Source organism: Falco cherrug, chromosome 2 (genome assembly GCF_023634085.1).
Source record: "Falco cherrug isolate bFalChe1 chromosome 2, bFalChe1.pri, whole genome shotgun sequence".
NCBI lineage: Eukaryota > Metazoa > Chordata > Aves > Falconiformes > Falconidae > Falco > Falco cherrug.
Window position 1 is genome coordinate 29258907 of NC_073698.1, and position 21317 is coordinate 29280223.

Below are 21317 nucleotides of genomic sequence, written 5' to 3' on the forward strand. Positions count from 1 at the left end.
GCATTTAAAAATCATTTGTCTTGTGTGAAAAAGAGAGCATGCTATTGCTCAGGCCTTCAACTGACCTCATGTAATTCTGGAGTTTACCAAATATATCATTCCCTTGAGGGGCGCGGGTGAAATGCACGCACAGGGAGGCAAACACTTTCATTGCTCCGCACTTCAATATTCTGCTCTCAATTTCTTCAAATATGATTTGTCAGGGCACTAAAACCAAGCACGTGAGATAAAATTCTTGTAAAAAGCTTAAAGACATGAACAAAGCACAAAATCTATTAGTACTTTCTCGTACAACAGTTCACCAGCCAAATCAGTTTATAAGAAAATTAGATCCTTTGGACAGGCAGCAAGGGAAGATTTTTAATATATTAGAACAGAAGAATTCACTCTGCCTGGTAATAATTAAAGCACTATCTAATATCATAGCCTGTTCTCAAAGATGGGATAGGGTTGAAGTACAAACTCCTTGAAATTATGATTCCAGCCCTCTCCAAACCCATGAACCTTACTAACAGATTGGCTGGCCTCCCAAATAATTGCTTCTGGACAAAACACAAGATGGGAAACGACACATCCAACGCTCCACTGTGATTATGCATTTTTGGTTTCAAATGCCAGTTTGCTCTTTCCCATACGTAAGACAGCTGGAGGACACTCCTCCCCTGGCTCAGGAAAGCTCCTGGAAGAGCAAGTCTTGAACATCAGCCCTACAGAACCCATTCCACAAGTGACCTTTCCCTCTATACTGCCAGACTGCCTGCTCCAGTTTCATTTGTCTACAACTTTTTAATTACTTTTTTATATATATTTTTAGGGGGGGTGTGGGTGCAAATAACAGCTGGCTCAGTTTGGCAGTCCCAAAGGTCAACTTTGAACTGTGTTTTCAAAAAAGGACTTTGCAGTGGTCCGCTTCCACTCACTAGCGGGCCAGATCAAGCATGCCCTGTGCCTTGTGAGTCTCTGCAAAGTTTGGCACTGATCATCCAACGGAGCAGTATCAGTGCTGGAGCCGCATGTTAAACTAATAACCAAAGCAAGAAACATAAAATGCTTGCTGGGGAGGGGGAGGCAGCAGCTCTGAAACTTAAATTAGTATTACAGTGAATGCAAACATACTGTTTCAGACCACTGTATGTATATATATTCCCTCTCCTCCCCTACTGCTGAAACAGCAAAGCACGCATGGCAGATGGCATGATTCATCTGAAAATTACTCTAGCAGCACTCTATTAGCCTCTAAGGAGAAGACTAGGATAAAAATATTCTGAACGTTAACTTAAACGAGGCAGTTGTCATGAGGAGTTGTCAGGTCAGTCTACTTGCTTAGTTTGCAGAATCCTTCTTTCAATCGGCAGTAAGCATTATGTGTGAAGGTACCATAGTTTCTTTGTTCTACCTACCAGGAATTAATACAGAAGCAAGAAGGGAAGCAACTGAGGGACAAAAAGGTTTATTTTCCCACACAGAAGTGAAAAAGTACCAGCCAAAGCCAGGCCAAGAGCCGCAGCACATCACACTAACACCGCCACCTGCCATTTCTGGCAAGATGGGATAGAGTCAAGTTTCTAGACACTGCACATCTTAGCTGGGAGAACAACTTCCCACAAGGCCAGTAGCTGAATGTGAATCCGCTGAGTTGAAGACACAGAAGGGACCTCAGGAAGCCTATTCTCTGCCCCAAGGCATCAGCAATTACCTCCAAGACATCTGCAAGAAGCTACTTGCTACCGCCCACTATGGGAGCCAACCCCAGCCCCAGCTGCAGCCCCACAGCTCCCTCACAGCTCCACGGAGGACACAGGTAGCCAGCAGACACCCCTGAGGGGGTGAATGAATGTGGTGAGGGGTATCCCACCTCTGCTCAGCTGCGGTCCTGCTCCAGGCTCCCAGGGCAGAGCTGCCCACCAGCCCGTGTGACACACAGGGTAACTCGCCAGCGAAGCAATGGAACAAATGCCTCCGTCTCATTCGGTGTCAAGGCAGCCTTGCAAACCAGCCCACTCCAAAAACACAGTTAGAGCACCATGCCATCAGTATCCCCCTTCACACAAAAGACAGGAGTTGGCAGTGCTGCGCATCTTCTTCTAGAGAAATTAAAACCCGCAGGAAGTAAAAAATGGGGCTCCCCGCTGCAAGGAACTGCCTCTAACTGAAACTCCACCACTCATTTGAAAAAAAGAAACAAAACACACATTTAGAAGGCTCAGATGATGCTGACAGTACAAAAACTCACTACAGTGTGGGACACTGCCCCAAGACTGACTACTGTAATGTTAATTACCTGGACTCTGGGCCTCAAGCTAAAAAACTCCTTCCTAAATAAACAGTCCACAGGAACCAATTTATTTTTTTGCTCCATCGACAATAATCCTCAGTCAACAGAAGCCGAGTATTTGGTGCGCTTTAATATGCAGCTTAACCATCCAGGGGGTGAAGCCAGAAATGCAGTTGCCCTCATCTTTGGGGAGAAGGTGGTGAAACTGCGCTTAATGTCACCTCTTCAAAAAGGCGTTTTCTACATATGTATACGCTACCACGTCAGCCTCGTTGCATAATCAGGTTGTGCAATCATTGCAAATCCATTTACATCTTCATTTTTGTTCCAGAGCTCCAGAAGGGGGAAGGAGGGATCACTGTCAAAGAATGGGGTGGACTTTGCAGAACCGGTCCCCTCAGCAACAAGACGATGGTCTGAAGAGGGGTCAGCGGCAGCGGGAGGGCACCAGGAATCCCCCACTAATGCCACTACTGCTCACCCAGAGCAGACATTTGGAGCAAAGTCTTAGTTAGAAACCTCAAAGCAACGGATGACTTCATAGCATCAGGGAATGACTAGTGTTGGCTTGGACTGCAAGCAGAGAAGATTATGGTTGCTCCTTTTAATACCTACTACTATGTCATTGCCACAGAACTGTAAAGAAGAAATAGGCAAGAGTGCAGTATCAGGTTTTCAAAGACTGAACAAACTGGATTATTCAAGAGTGACTCAAGTTTCCTAACGAGCATGGAAAACTCTGCATCAAGATAGCATCTTTTTATTTTCCCAAAATCAATTGCAACAGGCTGCATTTTAAAACACTGCTTTAAACTCCCGTCCTCCTTTTTATTTCAAGAAGGCATTTACTGGACTTACTACATTTGTGGATAAGGGCCCAATAAACCAACACCACCAGGGACCAGACCCTAGACCAGCATCAGTACCCCACCGGCTAGAATATATATGCTCACACAATGTTGGGAGAGACTCTCAGCTCTTGTAGCAAAGGCAAACCCTCAGCCGTAAAGATCTGACACGCAGTTTTACTTGGAGGCTGTGTATATTTGTCAAGGAAAAAGGGAAAGTAAGGCAAAAAAAATTAATCCCTCAACTTGAGCTGAAAGAGAAGGCTCCTGGTTCAGCCCACTCCATCCGTCTCTGAGGTTTCCAAGCATGGTGCCACCTGCATTTAAAATGCAGAAGTGCCTTCCAGCTCTGCCTATTTAATGCCATCCCAAGGATGGCAGGGCCAAGATACTGTAACAAGTATGAAAAAGTGAAGCTGCTCTGAGTTAAACATGCAGTCACACTCTGGGGTTTCACATCTTAAAAAAAAATAATACACCATCTTCTGGTTTTGCTTCCTCCACTATGGATTTCTAAATATTAATCAAGATCCAAATATATCTAGCTAGATAAAAATATGTAGTGCATTTTCCTTTACGTTTGCATTATGTAACATAATTTGATCAGATCACACGTGTGGCTGTATCCTCACCCTTAATTTCAAGCAGCTTCTGGTTTGAGCTGCAGATCCGTCAGCTGCGCAGAACTCAGCTCAGAGAGGCAGGGCTGAAGTAGGACAAGCGGAGCAGCGGCGACAGGCAAACAGCAACTGCAAACCCTGGGCCAGAGCTGGCTCTGTCAACTTAACCTACCTTAACATCACCACAAAGCTCATTTAAAAAACAAAAAGAATAGTAGTAGTAGTAGTAATGAACCTAATCAATAAACATTTCTCTTAGAACACTTACATCACGAATCTTTCATTTTAGCACAAGCATTGCTTTCCTCACCTGAACCTCCAGAGACATTGGAAGACCTTACTGAGGAGTAACAGCACAGCACGGCATCCTCCGGAGAGGCCAAGGGATGTACCGTAAGTCGTGAGGAACCTGTGTGGTGAATCACTACAGACTTCTCCCTGTAACTGCTGAGAGGAAATGCGATTCCCTTCCCTGACCTCCTCTTCACACCCGAGCAGAAAACAGAGAGGTACCCAAGAGCAGCCCAACAGACCGCGGCACTTCAGCGGGCTCAGCGCCAGGTCACGGCTCTAACACCCAGGGACCTCTGCACAGCAGCACCTTGCCAGTGCAGGGGCAGAAGCCAGGCTCCAGGCTTCCCCCAAAAGCCTTCTGCTCACACCTCCGCACCTCTTCTTCGTGCCTTCCCATGTTTGCATCTGAGGGGACTGCTGTGAAGGGCAGCCAGGAGCCGCCCCTGGACCTGGCCTGGCGGCACTCTGGAGCCGCACAGGGCAGTCCTGCTGGGGACGGTGCAAAGGGGCAAGGAAAGAAGAGGGGGACTAACCAAACGATTACAAATGATACCTACTAATTCCGTATTTCCAGAGGGGGGACAACATCAGGAATAATCCCTCTTCCCTCAGTGCACCACCAGAGTGCCTTCAAGAGCCAGGTTTTCTGGGAGAAGGTGTTGTGGGGGTTGCAAATAATTACATTTAATTTGAAGTTTCACATTTAAAAGAGAGTATTTTTGGAAAGAAAAATCAACACGTTAACAGCAAGCGGGAGCACAGAGCCCATAATCCTTTCACATCCTGACAGGGGAGAACTGCGGAGGCCTCCTATGAAGCATCTCTGAATAACAGCATCTTCATTTTTTGAATATCTAATTAGGAGGTTTTATGTACCGCAAAGCATCACTGTAAGATATAATTTAGTGGGCAAACACTAAAGATCTCTCAGTCTGTAAGTATGCTTTTGGCAATCAAAATTTAAATCCAGATATATATCCAAGATACGTATGGCACAGGTACTTTTTTATTATTATTATTCTAACAACTACATTCAAATTAGCATATTAACTTGAATCAGTTTTAAGCAAATGCAAGCTACAAGCAAATCAGCCTCCACCACCACAGTGTATTTTTGGATTGTTGGTATCCTTACTCCTGTTAGCAGCTTCAAATACATTTAACATGTATTAAAGGGCAGCAGCAGAAGTGAAACAAGTTTAGTCTGAATCTGAGAAGGCTACAGATGCCAGAACTTAGCAATGGCTCGGACTTGAAACTCACATATGCCAAAACACATTTGCAATTGCACTAATTCCCACTGTGGGAACCAAAAGGCTGCTTCATATAACACAACGGACAACAAACCCATTCCTTTAATTTCAGTCGCCAAATTTTAATTAATTTCCATCGAGGCAAACATTAAGCATTTCTGCTGATCTTGCAGGATGTAAGCTCATTTGCACAATAAATGCGGTCTAACAAGTCACCACATTTACAGCAAGTTGCCTCAGTCTTATCTAACTGCGTAGTTTGAAAAGTCAGTGACGGGTAAGTGAAACTCCACCCACGTCACAGTTTCTGGAGTTAAGCATAAGAAAACTGAAGAAGTTGCTACCTTCTCATTGCAAGTGACACTGCCAACAGTATTCTGACAACTGGGTCCATATTCTGAACTATGCGTATAGCACTTACTCAGGAAAGAGAAAAAAGCATGCACTTTGCACTTTGTTTTTCTCCTGCAAAATATATGTCCATATTCCAACGCCCTGGAGCTCCCCTTCCCAATAAAAGCAAAATCAAAGACCCTCTGCTGCCTGCTCGCGGTAACTGCCAAAAAAGAAAAATAAGAGGAGGAAAACCAAAACAAAACAGGAAAACAAATAAAACTTGAGATAAATTGTATAGATTTAAATAGGTCAGCATATAGACAAAAGAGCCACAAGTTCTGCCTATGCCAGGAGGCACATATCACTGCAGCATTAAAGCAGAGACCATCAGCAACAACAGGGATTCCCCAGGTGGACCTGCCAGCAAGAAGGGCAGCAGGGCAGCCAGGGACACAGCCTGCTCATCGCAGCCGCTGCCCATCTACACACCGCCAGCTCCAGCGCAGGGAGCCAAGACCAGCTCCAGGTGGCCATCAGTGGTGTAGGGCCCTCCCAGATACAGCGGTTTTGCTCGCTTGCTACCCTTCTGCTCTGCAACACGGACAGCAGAGCAAGGCAGCACTGCCCCGGCTGCTCAGGTACCCAGCCACAGATCAGCCTCACCAGCAAGTGGCCCCCCTTTTGCCCCGCATCTTCTGCCTTTATGGACCTTCAACTTTCCCCAAAACTACAGTTTCCAAGGACAGCACAAAGGCTGCTCACACGTATGGCTCCTTCATGTACACACACTGTTCGTTTCGTTAGAAGTTTTTAATTTCCTGATTTCTGCGCATGGTAAAAATTTCGTTCTGGCACTAACTAAATTAAAAGAGGGGTGTCTCTAACATTTTTAGAGGGAGGCACCCACATGCAAGAAGCAGAGAGCAGCATATTTCATCATTTCACATCCTGGCGCAGGAGAACATGGACACCAGGTAGGAAGTGGCCTCTGAGTAATAAATATTAAAAAAAAAAGTTAATTAAATAAGAGGTCTTACATATTACAAAGCATGGTTAGGAGATATAATTTACTCAGCAAATACTATGGGTTAAGGGCACCTCTGTTTGCAAGCGTTTTTTTGGCCATCACTCCAAACTTAAATCTGAATATGTACTATTTAGAGACCATGCCCCACGCATACCCAGTACGTACGTGCCAGGCCCCAGAATTTACACCCCTTAGACTTAGGCAACAAGAACAGCCTTGACAAAACTAAAAAGGAGCCCTGCACACTCACACCAACACGAGCCTGGGCTGCACACAGCAGCGAAGCACATGGGGAAACATGGGCTGCTCAGAAATGCAATCACAGCCATCCCTGGCGCACTGGCTTGAAGCAGCGACAGGACTGAATGAGCTTCCAGCTGCATAGATTCCTAGCATTCCCAAAAATTAGGTTTCTAAGACTAGAACAAGAGAAGACTTGTACCTTTAAGTTTAATTAGCTCTAGAATAAGACGTATTTTCAAACAGAACTATAGCGTCATTGATACCGTGCAGCGATGCAAGATGCCTTTAACAACAGAAAGTTGTCTGAGCAAATGGAGCACTGCCCTCTGCTCCTCCAGCAAACTTCACATCTCTGACTGATGCAGCAGCTTGCAGAGTCACAGGAGGTTTTCAGTGGCTACCTTTTTAAACCTAGCCACTTCTGGTCCCATGTACTACAAAACAAAGCATTGCTAAACCTTTAGCATTTCCTGCAGAAGTGCTTCAAAACTAAATACATTTGCCTCCTGAAGTATTATTTTAAGTGATCTGGTAAAGATCAGTATCCACTATCGAAATCCAGCACGAGGTCTAAAGAAGTTCTTAACAGATAATCATCAATCCAGCAAAAGCAGCTGGCTTTGTTCTTTTTACTCCTCCACCTCCTCCATTAGGAGTGGAGACCTACCAAGAAACCCCACGATACAGCTGCTGCACAACTAACTTAAGACATCTGCATATCACAAACTACAGTACAGGAAAGAAGTACCTTTGTCTGATGAACACACGTGAATAACTTTTACTAAGTATATTTAGAAATAATACCTAAATGTGAATAGCGCTTGTCCTCAGGAGATTGATTTAATTCATGCTGAAGCTCTTTATGGAGCAGCAGAGATGCTGCTCTTCAAAACGTGACTCTTCCCAGTGCACTTCATTTCTGAAATACAGCCCATCACCGCGAACAGAAATGTTTCCCCAATATTTAAAACCCTTCTTGGCAACCAGACTTACAAACAAAATGCTACAAAATTCATTAAAATATTAGTATGCACTACCATATGCTTAACTACGACTATCTGCAGACAGTGTCAGTGAATCTGAAGTTCCTTCTTCATGGTAATTGACAATTAAGTAAATATCTCCATCTTTCATGTATTTCTGAAAGAGGAAAACAATAAACTATTAACCAAGTGCCTTCACTATGTCTTACTTCAGTATTCATTACTCAAGGTTATAAAACCCGTGCCATTTGAAATCTTTGCTTCATACGCAAACTTTCTCCCAAAACAGAAAGGGCTGAATGCTGAATCTCTGTAGCCGCAGCCCTACATATTTCACAAATCTGTGGCTACAAAATGTATCAGCATTTTTGTTCCAAAAGCCAAGCACTCATTTCACAAAATACTCACCAGTTGTGTAAACAGAGGAGCATATATTTAGGTAGTAGTATGCTTTGGAAACAGAAAAAAAGTCTAAACAGACATCTCAGAAGTACATAATTTCTGGAGTCTTACAAAAAACCTAAAACACCAAAAACTGTGCCTATTTTACTGTTGATCATTGTACTAAAAAAAACCCAAACCCTTCACATACCTTACCTAAACACCTTTATTGCCTTGTACCACACTGCTTCCCCCTTCCATCCCAGGCAGCAAAAGCCCCAATTCCCTAAACCACTAATTTCACTGGCAACTTGTGAAACCGTGTGATACAAAAATCAAGATGTTAAGGAAGTGACTGAGGCCGTCATAAGGAATATGGTGGCAAAGACAGCAGTTACCTCAGTTTTGTATTGAAGTTCTTTAAAGTCAGCCACTTCAGGAAAATTTAGTTCATTACATCAGCATACAAAGCCACTCAGGTGTTTAGTTTCAGTGTTTAATCTTACCTATAATCATAGGAGTAACTGAATAGACGTCACAGCAAATAGGAAACGGGCAAAGAAAATGAAGAGTATTTCCAACACATACTTCAAGGCCCTGGTGGGAAGCTCGAACCCACTGATGAATGCTGGGACACGTTGCACCAGACAGCACAAGGTACTGGCAGCAGGTGCATCTTGAGCATCCCTCCTGGCCACAGCCTGCCTGTCGGACAGGGCCAGGGAAGCCCACACACCACCCCAAAAACAGGGCAGCAACGCACAGGTTTGAGGTCAGAATGGGCTTTTTCCTTCAAGCAAGGGCTGAGGGCAAAAGGGCAAACATAAAAGGAGAAGCAAAAATAAGTTTAAAAGGAACAAAGAATTAAGGGCTGGCATTGCGATACAGCTTTGCTGTGAGTTACTCGGGCACAGGCGAGGAGAGCACCTTGCACCTGCAAAGGTTCAACTGAACTTTCGTGCCCGAAACTAAGCAAAACGCAAGCTGGTAAAAATCACAGACAGACAACGAAGGCTGCTACGAATGACTTTCTAGTGGCAGCAAGCAGGTACGCAAGCCATGAAACAGCAAAGCTCACCACAGGGTGGGCAGAGGCTGGAACTGCTCCGGCTGTTTCTCCAAGTGTGCCCCAGCTGAAAGCAGGCATCTCTGCAGAGCGGAGCTTCCAGCTGTTGAGTCTATTACTAATGTCACACATAAAAAGGTATGACTGCAATAGCATTTAACTTGGTATAATCCATAAATAGGAAACCAAACATACATACTTACATATGCATATGCACGTGTGTGATGTATGTATGTATGACACGATGCATGATGCTAGGGGGTCCGCAAATCACCTAGGGAAGCATCTAAAACGACAGAGGTAAATGCCTACAGGTATGTTACCAGCACTGAGGGAATACAAAGCAATTCTTCAATGCAATCTTCAGCTGTGCTGTGTCCATGTAGGAAAAAAATGTGCACTAAAAACCTCAAAAGATGTACTCACTTCACTTCAAATAAATTGTATAAATTGTCACAATTTAAACTGGTCACTGACGTAAAATCAAAAAATTTGGACAACTTATGTGAAGATTAATCTTAATTTCTCAGTCTTTCAAACATGTCATACTACATGTAGCTTTTGAATCAAAGACACCACAACCCAGAATTTATTTTGCACGAAGACCAACCCACTACAGAGTAAGAGTCATGACCAGAGAGTATTCCTATGGGAAGGCCACCCAAAGCACCCTGCCCACACCCGTTTCATCCTCAGGCCTTCAGGCTTACACCCATTCATCCTTCTGCAGTTAGGTATCACCTATTCTCATTCCTTTGGCAACGGTAACAAATAAATTCAAGGGATCAGGTTTCCTTGAGACTGGAAGCTGAGGAGGTGTAAATACCCTTGTGACCTTAACACCTGCCACTGTGAAAAATAAACACCACATCCACCCCAAGAGGAGTGCCACCAAAACTCTTTGTTTTCTGTTTAAGAAAAATCACAGGGTTTGATTTGGACCCATTTTCAAAAGCAGGCTAAAGGGATGAGACCATTCAAGGAAGCTTAACTGGTAGCTCCTTTACGATAAATCTCAACAATCTTGCCATAAAGCAGAGGCATCATGAAATACGCGCACTGCAGGAGATGTTTTATATTTTATCCATGATGATTAGCCAAAAAGCTATCAGATTTGAGTAAAGGAAGAGTTACCTACAGCTGTGGCAGAGCTCTTGGAGGACTGTAGACTGTCTTAAGCCCTATGTCCCGCACTAGCACAGGTAAGGGAAAATGTTGCTTTCACTTGACTACTACTAGGAGAAAGGTTTTGTTCTTCCATGCAGCTTCCACAACGATTTCTTTGTTATCTCTGAAACAGATCTTGTTCTTGCTTCAGCTTTCTCTGAGTCACTCCATTTTCGCTGAGTTTCTCTGCTGGCCGCTCGGCACCCGTTCACAACCAACACCATGACCGGTCTGGCAAAGCGTATCTCGAGTGCCTCATTCAAGATAGCCGCTGCATCCTGGGGGGTCATGTGGACTTTGCTCCCCTAGAGTTCAACAGGGCTTTTGTTCATAAAGCAGAGTTTGGGCTAAGAAAGTCTGGAATAAACTTTGTATGTAGAACTGAGCACAATTTTACCTCCTTTAATAAGCCACCACTGACAATTTCATGCTACTACCTTTGGCTTCTACCCTTATTTAAAAAGCCTCTTTTATGTGAATGTTTTTATTCAGAAGAACCTGGATGCTATTTTGAGCCCCTAACAGATAACGCTGACACCGCTGAACTTCTTTATTCAGTGAAAAACTAAAAAGCAGCTCAGCATCAGACACTAGATCCAGGCAGTACATACCCACAAGCATTAGAGCAGTCAGCCCTCATCTTCTGGGTGAGAAACACAGCCTTGCCGCTATGCGGAAAGTGCACGTTCTTTTTAATTCCTTGTGTACTTCATAGATTTTGTGTATCGTTTCAAAAAGGTGCCTTGCTGCACTTACAAACATGCAAACTCCACCAAGATGAAGTGTCTCGAAGCTCTGTTTAAAGGGGGGGTGGATGTGGGGGGGGGGGTAGGGGATGGGGGGGGGGGGGGGGCGGAAAAAACAACACCCCCTCCTTCCTCAGCCTGCAGAACACACACGCACGATGTGCTCCCAGCCCTAAGTCGGTACCAGGCTCTAAGGCAAACCCACGCTCCCTCTCTGTCGGCAGGAAAGTCCACCACTCATCTGTGCTCATCGCTGGAGTGATGCTTCTCCTGTGCCAGGGCCCGTGGCTGACTCCAGGCTGCGCTCCCAGCCCTCCACCTGCACCCACGACAGCTTCCCGGCCCCCAGACCACAAGCAAACCAACAGCTCCCAAATCGAAAAATAAAAACGATCCCTGCTCAAGCCGAGCCATGGAGAAATGCTGACGAGCGAGCAAACGGGCTGCGTGCCTCAACCAGATCAGTTATAGCATCGACACCCTGTGGCTGCCAGTAACTAAACTTGTGTGTTTAAGGAACACTGCACTTACCTGGCTAAATCGGTAAAACCTGTAAGCGTGTAACTTTCTGAGCAGCCTGGCAGTGACGCAGCCAAAGGAAGGGATTTGGGCAACATGTGCCTGATGCAGAACACAGCAACTATTAACTATGGTAGGAGAGCACGTGTATTTACCCGCCAGCAGTGGCAGGGTACATACTGCACCCTACCAGAGGGTACTACAGCCAAAAAACATATTGGTAACTGCTGTCCCCGTCATAACGGAGGTATGTGGGCACAGAAGAGCTCAGCCTGTCAGAGGGAGGTGTGCGAGGCTTCTGTATTTGCTGAAGCACCACAGGAAGAGCAGCAATAAAATAGGAAGCACCTAGTAAGTCACACGGCTAGCAAAGCTTCTTTGCTTGCTTGAATTTGGGAGGTCTTTGATTTTACTTTGGTTGGTTTGTGTTTTTTAGGTCACTTCTACTCATTCTGAAAAAAGCACTTGATGTATCTTGCTTTTTTCAAGGAGACTAACATATCACTGGAGGAAAAAAAAAAGAACCAGCATCTTCAAGTGACAAGTTACCGTATTTAAAAGTTGTCAGCTATCAATTATTTCACTATTAAAGGTTTTAATGAAAGATGTCTTCAGGCAAATACCCTTTAAATTTTTCAGACCAACACAATGATAAAAACTAACAAATTACTTTAAAAAACCTCAAAAGCCTTTGGTTAAAAATGAGTTCAAGATTGATCTGCATTTCCTTACCAGGACATCGCTTACCTCCAAAAAATAAATGAAGTAGATTTACAAACATTTAAAGGTAACAAACATTCCTAACTAGATGCGATTAAAAATACATAAACACAGGGTTTGACGACGCTTTCTTGTTTGGGAAAGGCAAATAACACCGATATTAGAAAGCGAAGCGAGGAGCCCAGTCGGCCGGCGCTGAACCGCGGTCAGACGCAGCGCAGACAGGGTGACAGTCCCCTACCACCGCCGACCCCCGGCGGGGCGGCCAGGCTCTGCCTGACGCAGGCGGCCGAAGCTCATTCCGCCGACGCTGTCACGCAACAGTGCCACGGCGCCAGGCGCCCTGCCTCCGCCGCAAGCAGGGGCACAGGTGGGTGACACCTTCCCGGAGGCCGAGGAGGAGCGTTTGTCCCCAGCACAGCGAAGCGTTCGCCACCCGACGGGGCCACGGAGGCGACGGGGCCACGGGCCCCGCGCTGTCCCCACCACGCTGGGCGACAGCCAGCGCGGCCGCCCGGCCCCGCGCCAAGCGACGCCGGGCCCAGGGCCACCCGGTGCCCACGGGGCCCCCCGGGAGCCGGCGCGCAGCCCCCCCCGGGCGGGGCGCGGCAGCTGGCCCCACGGCCTGGCTCCGGCTGTGAGCGGCACCGGGCGCTCGGCTCCAGCCTGCGCGGGGCTGGGCGCTGCCCCCGCCGCCTGCGGGCTGCCGCTGCCCCCGCTACGGCTGCGGGAGGCAGCGCTGTCCCAGCACTTTGCAGCAGAAAGGCGCTCCCGCAACCCAAGTTTAACCAAGCCATCGAGCCAAGTACAGCGGCTTACTCATTAAACACACGCCGTTTCTGCAACCCTTGTCCTGCCCCCGCTCTTTCCCCATCCCTGTTTGCTTCTGTCCCCTCTCCGCCGCCCGACGGCAAACCCCGCCGCGCCGGCTGCCGGCACGCCCCCGCCCCAACCCGCCCCGGGGCTGGGAAGCCCCCGGGGACCAGCGCCCGACAGCCACCCTCACGACGCGGGTGTTGGACCCCGAGCCCGGCCGGCCGCCCCGGGGGGCGCAGGAGGCGGCGGCGCTCTCGCCGCGTTTTCCCGGGGACGGCGCCGTGACACGGCGTGAACTTTTCCTTTCGGCGGGGCGGGGGGGGGGGGGGGGGGAGGCGGAGAGCCGCCCTGGCCCCTCCTGCGCCCCACCGGGGGGAGGGCGAAAACGCTTTTTTCCCTTAGGATTTTTCCCCGAGGAAGGGTGAAAAAAAGTACAATTTCCAGGAAGAAAAAAAAAAAAAAAAGAAAACAAGGCAGGGAGCTGGAGCGCTGCAGACGGCGCGGCGGGCAGCGAGCAGCCCGGGGGACGGAGCGGGCCCGGCCGCCCGCAGCACCGCGGCTCCCGGCCCGGACGGCAGCGTGTGCGGCGCCCGCAGCCGAGCCTCCCAGGACCCCCGACCGACGGGGGACCCCGCCACCCCCCACTCACCTTCCAACCGGCCGAGCTGTTGCTGTCGCCCTTATCCTTGAAGTAGGGGACGCTCTTGACCATCCACTCGTAGATCTGGGAGAGGGTGAGCCGCTTCTCGGGGGAGCTCTCGATGGCCTTGGTGATGAGGTCCGCGTAGGACAGGTTGCCCCAGGCGTTGCGGCGCGACGAGCTGCTCTTACGGGGCTGCCCGGCCACGGGGCCCGGCGACAGACCGGCCACTGGCGGCGGCACCGGCGGCACCGGCGGCGGTCCCGGCGGGTGGAGGCGGCAGCCGGCCTCGGGCGCCGGGAAATCCCCGCAGCGGCAGGCGGCCGCCTCTGGGGGGGCGGCGGCGGGGGGCAGCGGCGCGAAGTCCTCGCTCTCCTCCAGCAGGCTGAGGTTGCTGATGAAGTCGGCGCTGAGCGCTCCCGAGGCGGCGGCACCGGCACCGGCCGCGGCACCGGCCGCCCCCTCGGGCTGCCCGCCGCACGACGGCGCCGGGCTGGAGGTGGCCGAGCTGGGGGGGTTGAACTCCGGCCGCGGCAGGGGCCAGGTGCAGGAGCGGGGCCGCGGCAGCGGCTCGAAGTCGGGGTCGATGTCCACCAGCTGAGGTGCCTCGGCCATGGCGGGGCCGGGGCGGGAGCGCGGCGGCGGCGGCGGCGGGGCGGCTGGGCTCAGCGCCGCCGCCCCATGCAGGCTCCGGCCGCTGACCGGCGCGGCCTCGACGGCGCGGCCGCCAACTCCCCTGGCGGCTCCGGCCCCGCCGCCCTGCCCCTACCCGGCTGGCGGCTCCCTGCCCTCCGCGGCGGCAGCAACGGCAGCGACCCGGCCGCCCGGCGCGCACCGACTGGAGCGACCGCCCCGCGCGGGCCCGCCTCCAGCCTTCCTCCTCCTCCTCCTCCTCCTCCTCCCGGCGGGGAGGGACGGCCCGCGCCGCGCCAATGGTAGCGCCGCGCCGCCCGCCCGCCTCCCGCCGCGGGGCCGGTTTGGCAGGAGGGTGCCGGTGCCCCCGTGCTGTTTCTGGGTGGTTTTGTTTTCCGGCGGCGGAGGAGGGCGAGCAGCGGCGGGCGGGCGGCCGTGCCCCCCGCCGCCCCGGGCCCGGCGCCGCCGAGGGGCTGGGCGGGGCCGGAGCTCCCCCGCCTCGCCGGGGGGTGAGCGCCCGTCGGCCGCGGGCTGCGCGGGGAGCAGCCGGGGCAGGGGAGCTGCGGGGCACCGCCACGGAACGTGCCCCCAGGAGGATCTCCGCCCCGGTCGCTGCCTGCCGACCCGGGGGGCGTCGGGCGCCTGGGTTGGGGTTAGGGGGCGGCTAGGAGAGCGTGCACGGTGGGGCTGCGGGCGGCTCCCCGCTCCCAGCAGAGCCCGGCGGCGCCGGCTCTGTGCGCTGCCGCCCGCCTGCCCGCCGCGGGGGGGACCGGGCAGCCCCCGCGCCCGGGGGGACGGCACCGGCGGCTGCGACAGCCTCCCTGCCTCCATCCCTGCCTCCCAAGCCGGCTCCTCGCCAGAAAGTGGCTGCGCCTCCCGAAGTGATAAACCTCCCCTTTGGCTGAGCGTGTTTTCATACCGTGAGCTGGTGCTTTATTCCGTGGGCAGGCACGGGAGCTCGGGATAATTTCATTTTAAGTCGACTAGTAAACAAACCTTATATTTTTCCAGGCAAACCCCAAGGCCACACAATTTAGTAAGGCTTGTATTCCCCCCTTCCAAAGAGGCGGCAGTTAAAGAACACGCCACCTCTGCCACCCGAGCGCATAAACATACAAAGAGATGTATGTTCGAGGCAACACAGGAGTGTTACTCCGTTTAAAATTACAAGGGAGACGTTTGCTTAAGCTAGGGAAACGATCCCAGGGATGAGGCACGACTCGACACCTTGTTCAAACTGGCAAGCCCAACTTCTTAGAAAATCTGTTTTGTTTTCAGTAGGAGGAGTGCTTTTAAAAAACATTCTTTAGACGTGCCTTCGTAAGTCACAGAATTCACAGCCAGCCACGGCATTTGATGTTGCCCATCAAAGAACCGCTGGAGCTGGGTAACTGTCACCCTTGAGCCAGCAAACCTGTTACTTTTCCCTCCTCTGTACCCAGGCACAGAGCGGTAATGTTATTTAAATGCCGTTCATTGTTCCTATAAAAATATTTCCTGAAAATGAGTAACAATAATGAAGGAGAGAGAGTATAAAACTGGATTTAGGCCCACAGCATATAATTTAGTGACAGATCATACATCTACATATACATAACGTCTATTATGAAAACACTTTTTAAGACATGTGATGACACCTAACCATATAGTTAGTCCAACATATGCATAAGTGCATAGTAACTGATCAAATTTTAAAGCACTGGTTTTGTCATGTTTATTTTCCCAAACGCCAAAGGTGATTATACCTTATTATAGGTTGGCTGCTTGTCAGATTTCGGAGTCGCTTTGCCTTTAAGTCATTTCTGTGTTTTCTAAATTCTTTAAAAGATTTAACCCACAAATTTATATTGTTTAGCCTATGCATTTTAGAAACCCCCCTTTTTTTTCCAGTTTTTTTAAAAAAAAAAAGGCAAATAGTCCAAGTCCAGCCTAATAACTTGCATGCCACATTTCAGCTTGGAACAGCTTTATCCAGCAGCATTACACAACTCGGTGTAGTAGTTGCCCTGCAATAAGGGAAAGAGCCCCGTCTTGAAGAAGCAGAGATTATATAATGGTGAGAAGCAGCCAGGGATGCACAGCGAATTGACGTGTTTAAATGGAAGCCAGAACAAAAGAAGTGCCCAAGAACACTGAAACATTTTCTTTTTCTTTCCTTGGTGTCTGGGGGGGAAAAAACCAACAAAAAACCTAAGAGCCAGACTGGCACCCATCCTGCTAAATGAAATGGATTTATTACCCAGGCTTTCTTCTAAGGATTTTTTTAAAATCTTGCACTCCTTGCTTTTTTATTTTGTCAAAAGTAGAGATGTTATTCCCTGACCTCAAAGAAAGCTACTGCTGGGGAATTTTAGGAAGCCCTGGTGTGTTCATCACTCAGCCCGGCTCTTTCTGCAGGATAAGGGTTGTAGTGCCCTTTCTTGGCCCTACGTGGTGTTGCCGTTGCTTACCTCACCTTCTTGGCAGGGCTCTGCCACATTTGTGCCCCGCGTTACTGATGTTCTTGCAGCTTAAAACTTAGCAGTGGGTACAGACAGCAGATTGCAGTGAGGAGTGAGGACGTGGAAGTAGAGACTGATTAAACCAGAGCCTTCAAAATGCTGCATTTGCTTGGCAAGTGGGGCCCCGTGACTCACAACGCAACAGGCAGCGCTTATCTCTGCCATGGGGATTTTGACTATTGCAGGCTCTCGGCTGGGCCCAGGTCTGCTGAGGCCTGGAGGAAGGATGAAGGCCGATGAGATGATGCCGTGCACTTTCCTGGGATGAGTAATCCAGGCAGTCTGCTCCGACTTTGGCAGAACCGCCTGAGTGAGTGAGTCCTTCTGCAATGTCCCAGTCCACATGTACATCATCCTCTGCTTTCCTCATAGGATCTCTCTCCATCAAGTATTTGGGGGCGGAATCCTTTCACATCAACCAATTTTAGAGTCAAAGCAACGAAGTGGCATGCATGCCATACACAGTATGAGGGTCACACGAGCTGCAGGCTCTAACCCGCCTGCACCGCTCTCCCAGTGCACCCCAAACGCCGTCGACCACGCTTAGGACACACTGCAGTGAACAAACCATCCATTTGGCTGTTGGAGGGGGGCTTCCTCCTCCTAAAACAGCTCAGCACAGCAATGGCTCCGTACAAGAAATTTTACTGCATCTACAAATGACAGCATTAAGTTTATCTCATCTCCCACGATGCCAAAATGCTGATGGATGCACCACAATTCATTTTCTACTCCCACGGCCCTCCTCCTACACTCCACCTTTTTATTTCTCTACTCCTACTCCTGCTCCCATTTTCCACTCCTCTACAATGCAGTATCTCCTATCATCCTTAGCATCGACTTGTATTTTTATTTTATTTTTTTTTTCAAATTAAAGACCTGAAGATTGCCTTTTATCATCACTGGAATAAAGCAGAGCTTCTATTCATATTCTGGGTTTGAGGCAGCCAAAATAAAGGATCTGCACTGTCTTTTTACTACTGTCTGTATAATTCACTTTCTGAGGTTTTGATCAAATCAAGCAGGAGATTACATGAAGTTGAAAGCATTTGTAGTATATGTACAGCTCTTTTTTTTTTTTACAGATATGTGCATGGTGAGAGAGTACAAAGGTTTTAACAGAACAAAAAGCAACGATAAAATACCAATTTGCACCTGGTATCATTAAGAGCTGGGGCAAACCTTATTTTCTGAGGAAGGATGAGGGAGTTCAGCACCTCCAGTTTTCTCCCACATCCCTCAGAAGGCATTGACTTTGTCTGCAGTCCACGTTTCCAAGGAGCCTGGGTCTCAGAACGGTGGCATGGCACCTCAGTCACATCCCCTCCCAGCCGAGGGTAACTGAGGGCTTCCCTACACGGCAGGGTTTGAACAGTTCCCGGGTGCACAGGGCATTGGCACTGCCTAGCTAAGAGAGTTCAGGGTGTCTGAAGCTCTCCCAAACAGCTGGGGACTTCTACACAGCCGCTGGAGAAAGGCAGTCCCTCCACAGCACGTTTCAGAGCAGGAGCTTAACTTCACTCCTGGGAGTGCGCATCTCTCCCCACCAACCACAGAACCACAGAGGGAATTTAAGGATCTGCTAATCCCTCACCACAATTAGGTGGTGCTAATGCCCCCGCTCCCCTGCTCTCCTTCCATCTCGCCCTTCGCCTCCCGCCTGGCAGGTCAGGGTCTGGCTGGCTCGGGGAGAGGCCGGTGTCACATTTACGGTCACTCCATGGTTAATGGAGGGAATCAAATCCCTCCCACGGGTGATTTACCACCCCAGGTGGTGGAGCTGACCAGCCACGGGGATGCCAGGCTCTTGCTCCCAGTAGTTCACACTTACCTTCAGCCAGCTGCCTTCTGGCCAGCAGATCCCACCCATCTTGTTTTATAGCGCATGGAAAATGTGTAATCTCCAATTCCCATGCCATAGCATCCCCAGGATTTTCAGGGCTCCAGAAGTGTCCGCTGGCTCTGTGCAAGCCAGAAGTAACAGTCAGGACGCCGATAATCTCAAGGGATCACTTCCTTGAGCAAAACACGCGGCACTCAGCCTTGCCTGGCACAAACTTTTATAATATTTCTTGTTACCCGCTGTATGCTAGCACCTATACACCCCAGCAGGGCTGCAGCCCTCCGGAGCTCAACAGTAAGAAACAGGCCATACCACAAGGCTAACAGGCTGGCCAGGCACTGCGGAGAGATGGCAAAAGAAAGGCAAAATGATCAGTCCTGCTTTGCAGGGGGGGAACTGGACCACCGTGAACCCACATAATGTGCAGAGGACCTCACAGAGGATGCCTGGGCAGAGAAGCCAAGCCTACCAAGACCCAGTCCTTCGGTTTACCAAAATTCATGCCATCAAAGTGTTGTCAGGGTACTTGCTGGTGAGGGATTTGAAGTTACCTTGTCTCAGGTCTGTCTCCCGCTACACACAGTACAAAGTCCTGAACATTCCCCGTAGAGGCAGGAAGGCCCTTCTGGACTTACACCTGGACAGCTGAAATCAGGGCCACATGTGTCCATGCTGGCTGCCCACCTCACTGGACATCTTTTAGAGTCGAGAACTGCCAGATCCTCGCACAAAGTGGTGCAGCTCCGGCCTCCAGAAAGCCTCCAGGCAGCCCACCCCTTCTTCTCAGAGGAGATGGAGAACCTTGGATGCTGGTGGGAGAGCTGCCCAAATGCAGCCAAGTGCCGTTTCCTTCACCTCCTCACTGCATGCTGTAGGGAGCTGGGCTGCTGCGACCGGGGCTCTCACAGCAGCTGCTGCATCCTCCTCCTTCTCCTCCTCCTCCTCCTCTTCTTCACCATCAGCAATCAGCAGTAAGTCTTCAAACTGGACAACCACAGCCTGCAGCCAACGCCCTCCTCCTTCCCCAATTTGTCTACAGCAGCTTTGGTGGCAGAGAGCAGCCGGAGGGCTCAGTGGGTGCTGCTGCCAGGAGAAAGGTTAAAAGGGAGACATCAAGAGGGGCGACGGTGGGGTTGTGCTCCCCAGACTGGGAGATGGAGCTGCTGGGCGTTGGGCTGCCAAGATGTCACTGCAGACTTAGCGGCTGCTGAAGCTGGACCACCCTGGCTTGAAAGAAGTACCACAACAAATATTTAGTTACGTAAATGAAGAAAGAATTTAATATTAAAACATATTTTTTTATTAAAAATAGCTAGTAAAAATTTTTACTATGTATTTTTGGACAATTTCCCTTGATGTTGTTCATACCTCATTTGTTCTCAGCATCTGCAAAAATGTAAACAATTAAGATTTGAGAACAAGGTTTCATGGAAACCATTTCCAAGTTGCACTATTTGAAGGAATCAGAATTTAATTTTAAATTTCCTTGTGCAAGAGCTCACGTCAGAAGCATTCATAAGTTTTTTCCAGGCCAAGAAAAATAATAATACAACTTCACTGGTTGGTGCGATTAATGCAGCTCAAATTCCTGCTCAGTCTGGCTCTTACTTAGCATTTGGACAAAACCATATTCACTGAACAAGCTCAAATGAGGCATCCCGTGTTACTGGGAACAACAGTCTGCTGCCACATTTTGTAAAAAGAAAAAGAAGGCAAACTGAAGAAAATACTTGACACAAACTCATCTCTCAACTCTTACAATCTAGGCTCAAGATCTCCCATTTAAACATACATCCCCCATCACCCACGTATAGACATCCGTAAGTGAAAGACTGAAGTACAATATGCACAAGAAATGATCCTTACCAGGATTGATATGATAAATACCAAAGGTAGTGTCCACGTAGCGATATCTGTTTTTAGTGTGTCATGTGCAATCACTGGCTGTGATGTAAAAACAGAAGGCAAGAGTTTATCAGGTTTCAGATTCAGCTGAATCACCCGGCCCACCCCTATGCAAAGGCCAACGTGCCTCGAAGTAAACACAGTTCAAGTGGTGTGTATGTTTTTCAGGGTGTTGAGTTTCTGTTTTGTCGTAAATATGATCTATTACAATATTCTCCCACATCCTACTGTCAATGTTTCAACATTTTCAGGTGCGTTTCTCATTTCTTGTTTTCCTTGATATATTGCTGGAGGAAAAACTGACTGGCTTCGCATGATAGCTTTTGTATATTAAATAATTTTATTGTGTTTGAGCAACAAACTAAAAACAGGACGCTTGACAGTTACAGTATAATTCAGTGGTTTCTCTTCAGCCTGTAGGAAGGAAAATTCATGGCATGGTACAATGCAATGCTTGAAAACTATTTCATCTTCTTTTCCTTTGTTTCACTGGAAAACTGA

The 21317-nt window shown here is 49.1% G+C and overlaps 1 protein-coding gene across 1 annotated transcript in view; it reads right to left on the bottom strand.

Moving 5' to 3' along the window:
- The window catches only part of FOXO1 (forkhead box O1), a 66747-nt gene extending 51962 nt beyond the window's left edge, over positions 1 to 14785 (bottom strand). Inside the window, exon 1 of the mRNA XM_055702974.1 lies at positions 13944 to 14785. Coding sequence (XP_055558949.1) covers positions 13944 to 14549 — 606 coding nt within the window. The 5' untranslated portion in view covers positions 14550 to 14785. The remainder of the gene's footprint in view (positions 1 to 13943) is intronic.
- Between the last annotated feature and the right edge of the window lie 6532 nt (positions 14786 to 21317).